Source organism: Aedes albopictus, chromosome 3, assembly GCF_035046485.1.
Source record: "Aedes albopictus strain Foshan chromosome 3, AalbF5, whole genome shotgun sequence".
Taxonomy (NCBI): Eukaryota; Metazoa; Arthropoda; class Insecta; order Diptera; family Culicidae; genus Aedes; species Aedes albopictus.
Genome location: NC_085138.1, coordinates 317410933 through 317416491, shown reverse-complemented (window position 1 = coordinate 317416491; position 5559 = coordinate 317410933). Strand labels below are relative to the sequence as shown.

At 38.1% G+C, this 5559-nt stretch overlaps 1 protein-coding gene across 2 annotated transcripts; it reads left to right on the top strand.

Moving 5' to 3' along the window:
- The first annotated feature begins 2877 nt into the window (after positions 1 to 2877).
- On the top strand, positions 2878 to 4305 carry LOC109401288 (speckle-type POZ protein). Of its 2 annotated transcripts, none has more exons than XM_062859297.1 (2): positions 2878 to 3044; positions 3107 to 4305. In XM_062859297.1, the coding sequence occupies exon 2, from the start codon at positions 3185 to 3187 to the stop codon at positions 4214 to 4216; it is 1032 nt and encodes a 343-aa protein (XP_062715281.1). In that variant the 5' UTR covers positions 2878 to 3044; positions 3107 to 3184; the 3' UTR covers positions 4217 to 4305. The 2 variants fall into 2 exon arrangements, with proteins under 2 accessions (XP_062715281.1, XP_019529326.3); XM_019673781.3 differs by having other exon boundaries at positions 3101 to 4305.
- The last annotated feature ends 1254 nt before the right edge of the window (positions 4306 to 5559 follow it).

Here is a 5559-nt window from a genome sequence, read left to right as displayed (position 1 = left end):
ATAAGATAGGGCATCTGTTCCTTCACTATTTAAGTATATACCGTGATTTTGGGTCTAATTGATCAGTGGGGTGAAATTGATCGATGTGAGAGGCATTTTTAATTTTGACAAATAACGCTCTAAACTTAAAACAATATGTGGGAAATGTCCATCATCTGGCTCAAGGATTATTGAATGATAAATTAACATGTTTTGTAGCCAATTAGTCACATATTTCTATATTAAATCCAATATTTTCCAATACTGCGTGTTAGGCAAACTTCAAAGACACTTTCAAACTTTTGCTACCGCAGCAGTATCGCACTTGTAATGAATATCCGAATTAATGCTTCTAGCTTCCAAGCATTCGCTAAATCCGATTTCGTCATAAAAAATTCTATAAATATTCAAATTTATTTCGGAAGTACAGTAGTGTAATTACATATTTAGTATGGAAATTGCATACTTTCAGGCGTTTTCTTGGGAATTATTAAACTTTGAACTTAAATAATTCAAAATTTAGTAAAGTTTTAAAAGTGTTGCAAAGCTTTTCGCATTCTGGGGTAGTTAATTTAGGTAGAAAAAAAATGTTTTCAGGACTTACAAAGGCATTTCACTGACTGATCAATTTCACTCCTAAAGTAAAGTTCTTGATTTTTTATTTCAAATGACATTTATTGTGATAAAATGATTTGTAACAAAAGTTTTAACTTCGTTGACTGATGCAAACCGTGGTCGTACTTGTTTTAAAACTTTGAGTTCTACCATATCTTTGAATATTCAAACATTAGGCGCGAAAAACTGCGAAAAGTGATCAATTTCACCCGAAATCACGGTACGTTCCAATTTTCATCCGTCTCAAATCAAAGGAAAGAAGCGCTTTTTGTCTTGTTTTTTTTTTTAATTTTTGTTAGAAGTGAGCACGAATGATAACAAAAATTACGTAATCATCGGTTCCGAAATAGCTTTGTTTTCGAATAGAATTCATTTGCGATTGTAGGATTATTAAGGGCATGTTGACCCTACCAGGAATTCTCAGAGATTTTTTTAAACGATTTTTTCGGAGGAATTTCTAGCGGAATCATTAATAACCTGGTAAAAGAAGGTCTCGAAAGAACTTTGAAAAATCACAATAGATTTTTTTTAAATAGTGCCCAGAGAAATGTTAGCAAAAATTCCTGTAGGAATCCTTGGAAAATGTCCTTGAGTTGATGAATATTGAAGAATTCGTTGGAGCAATTCCAGAAGGATTTTCCGAAAGAATTTCTGCAAAACTCCTACGAAGTTCCTCTGAGAATTTTCTTAGAGGAACTTCTGTAGGAATCCTTGGATATTAAAAAAAAATTATCCAACGGATTCTTTGGGACTTGAAGAACCCTTGCAGATTTTTATAAAAACAAGCGTTCTTTAAGGAATCATTGGAGGAATTTCTGAGAAAATCCTTGGAATCCTTGTGAGCATAACGTGATTTTATTGCGTTTCAATTCCTTTGTGTTCCCGGTTAAATTAACTAAACAGTTTTAATTTCCGTGGGTAGAATGGCAATTCAATCGATAAAATGACAGTTCACCCCAAACAAAAAAAAATCAAAAAGAAAATCGGGTTAAGTACGGTTCCTTTGAATTCCACTATGAATTTGCATCCTCTGACAGATACGTATTTCGACCTCAACTGTAAGGTCGTCTTCAGTGTCTTGTACTTGACTCAGTCGAGTCAAGTACAAGACACTGAAGACGACCTTACAGTTGAGGTCGAAATACGTATCTGTCAAAGGATGCAAGTTCTTAGTGTAATTCAAAGGAACCGTACTTAACCCGATTTTCTTTTTATTTACAGATATTCCCCTAACAAGCCCAGGTTAATCATCAAAAAAAATCCCCATACAAACTTTAAATGGATTTTAAAAATAGTTCCCGGGCACCAAAAATTATTAAATTTTGGATTTCGATTATTTTTTGGACGGCGATTCCGATTATGAAATAATCGGGATACCCCTACAGAACCCGATTCCGATTTTATTTTTTCGGAAGAATATGTGGTTCCAAAAAAATCTTTGGAGAATTTTTGAAAACATCCTCGGAGACAACACTGTAAGAACTCCTGAAGGAGTGCTTATAGAAATACTGAATGACATCCTTGCATTAACGACTTGAAAGATTCTTGAAGACAAATTGTTCTTCAAGAAAGATTTTTTTAAAGAAAACGGTAAAGCAATCTTTGAAGGAATTCCTTAAAGATTACTTGGTACAATTCCCAAATAATTTGGTAAAAAAAATTGACATAATGCTTAGAAAAAATCTTACGTTCATTGATGGATTTCATTGGTTATTTTCATCGTTTTGTACAAATTTTCATAGGGGCCCACGAATTTTGTTCCGCACCGGGCCCCCAAATTCCTAGCTACGCCACTTTCTTTACACCTTGCTTTATTCTCAATATGGGCGTCTTATTCCCAGTTCCCCTAAATATTTCCTCCCTGAATGCTGTTTCGACAAATCCCATTGGACTTTGTTGCTTCCACAAACATTTATGTATTTAAGGTGAAACGGGACGCCGTGTTATTTTTCCTATCTTGCCTCTCTTTCTAACAATTTGCCTCGCGATTTTGATGATGGTAATCTCGAGTTCTATTGCACGGAAGATGATAAAAAACAATCAGCATGTGCAGTACAAGTGAGCATACACAATGATAGGTTTTTGTTGCAAAATATGAAGTAGAATCTGAGATTACCATCTTAGTAGCAACAGAGCAATGGCGGATATTTACCCGACCGTCCCGTCCGCCCTTAATGTGATTCCACTGGAATAAAAAGCGCATAAATTAGTCAGCGATGCCTTCGTAGTGAAGAAGTGGACGTGTATTGAACTGTCACTGATAAAGACGACGGAGGTTCGCGGCCAAGGAGAATACATTTTACTAGTAAAATGTATTCTCCTTGGTTCGCGGCAGCTGTTTTGTGACAAGGTGTCTTATTAGCCAAAAATGTATTGAATATTTGCGCTATTTTCGACAATAAATATATTGCATATATTTACATTCATTCTATATTTTCGAAGGATTTGTGGTAAGTACATGCAATAATATTTATACATTTGAAACATACACCAAAAAACATTTGAGTTTCAGGTACATTGCAGATATTTCCAGTTAGACTGATATCCAATATCGAACAAAGTGCCTCCAATTTCTTATCATTCCGGTATAATGTCCGTTTCAACTGGGAGCAACCATTATAGCTTCAACACCAAGAGCGATCTCACCGAACTGAGTGCCTCTTGGACTATCGAGAATGCCAGTCTTCGACTGATTCCGTTTCCTCGTTTGCTGGAGTCGCCTCCAATATACTCGAACGACAGGTCCCAAAAATGGCATATGTGCCTCTCCAGTCAGACAATATCTTCCACTTTGTACGTGGACGCATACATGAGGGTACATTGTGCGGATGTTGTTCGTGCGCAATTTGTGCTATCGGTTGTTGATGATGAAGGCGTTAAAACCATGATCGTAGAGAGTCCAAGCTCGGAATTCACCGGTAGTGATTCACGAGGTTACGGATTGATCGGAAACATGACGGTACACAATTTGGTAACGACTCAAAAGTGGACGGCAGGTGATAAAATTACCCTTCATTGCGAGGTAAAGGCAATTGCAGTGACTAGCAACAGACCAAAAGTTCGATTCAGTCTACCGGACATCTACCTGAACAAGCTTTCTGTGCTGGTGGATCAGAAATTCACGGATGTCGTTTTGGTGTTTGGGGAACGCGAGCTCAAGGCTCACAAGGCCATGCTGGCCGGTCACAGTTCCGTATTCGCAGCCATGTTCAATTCCGACATGAAGGAATGCGCTGAGAATCGTGTGGAAATCGACGATTTGGATTACGAAGTGGTCGAGCAAATGCTCCAGTTCATCTACACGGATAGAGCCCCGAAACTGAAGGTGATGGCGGACCGTCTGCTGAGAGCTGCCGATAAGTACGACCTAGAACGGCTCAAGATCCTCTGCGAACAGGCTCTTTGTGAACTACTGTCGGTGGATAATGCGGTCCATTTGCTGGCGCTAGCCAATCGGCACAATGCCGATCTGCTGGCTTCCCATGCTACCGAAATCGTATCGAATAACATTGGAGAGGTGATGCGCACGCAGGACTGGCATGATATGGTTGCGAAATTTTCGGAAACGGTTTCGGTACAATGTGATGAAGAATGCGATGAGGATAAAGAGGATGAAGATTAGCAGGATTTTCGAATCCTTTTTATTAGCAATATATATTGCTACATACAAAATGTACAAAAATAATAAAACCAACATCTGATTAAACCACATTTACATTTCTTTTATTGTGCTCATTTTGGTGAGCTCGTTTTATTTTCTTCTTTTATTACATTCGCTTTGGCGAAAAGTCAATTCTTATTAGGCGTGATGCGAAGTTCAAAGAAGTGCGCGAAGAAGTGTCCTGCTGGCGCCAGGTAGTACTGTGGAATCTCCTGAGGACATAGTGTAAGCACCAGCGTGCACAGGGTTCTTGCTTAGGGGGGGGGCACTACAATGATGGTGCAATCAATATATGATCATGGTGCAAAATAGAATATGGTGTTACACGCAATATGAATTCCTAAGAAGGGGTTTCAACATGCTGTGGTACTAACATCACCAAGTACTTCATATTGGGATTCTGGAGAAGGCTTCGGATGGTAATGATTTCAAAGCAATGCGAAACATTAATATGAAGTCATTATCTCAACTCTCGAAATTTACAATTTTATAAACGTATCAAATACAATGGAGAATATCGAGATAAATATCAATTATAGAAAAAAAAAAAAAAAATAATGTCGTTTTTAACAGAATTTTGATCTTGTACAATTAGTGATGCAGGAATTGGAGAAGACTCCATAGATTGAATCAGAATTCCTTGATAGAAAATTTTTAACGGAATCCTTGTTGCAATCTACAGAGATTCCTCCAGGAATTCCCGCAAAAATTCTTCCAGGAATTCCTTCAGAAATTCCTCCAGGAAGCCTCATACACTACCCGTCATAAGTACGGACTCACAAAAAGTATTGCAACAATATTGCATCACCCTGACTCACCTCGATATCTCCAAAACCTGAGGACTTACAAAGATGCTGTCTTCAGGAAAGTTATTCAGAAGACCAAAAGCAACAACTTTTCTGAAGGCGGCATTTTTGTAAGTGTTCTGGTTTTAGAGATATCGAGGTGATTCAGGGTGATGCAATATTGTTGCAATACTTTTTGTGAGTCCGCACTTTTGACGGGTAGTGTATATTTCTCCAGAAATTCCTCCAGAAATACTCCAGGAAGCCCTCTTGAAATTTCATCTAGGATAAATCCTCTAGGAATGTCTGCCTGAATTCCCCCAATATTTCCTCCAGAGATTCCTCTAGGAATTGCTCCACGGACTCCTTCAGAAAATCCTTAAGAAATTTCTCAAGAATGTCTTCCAGGAATTCCTCCTGGAATTCCTCGAGAAATTCCTCCAGAAGTTCCTCCAGAAAATTATCCACAGAATTCTCAAGGAATTTCTTCAGGGATCCCTCCAGGGGTTCATCCATGAA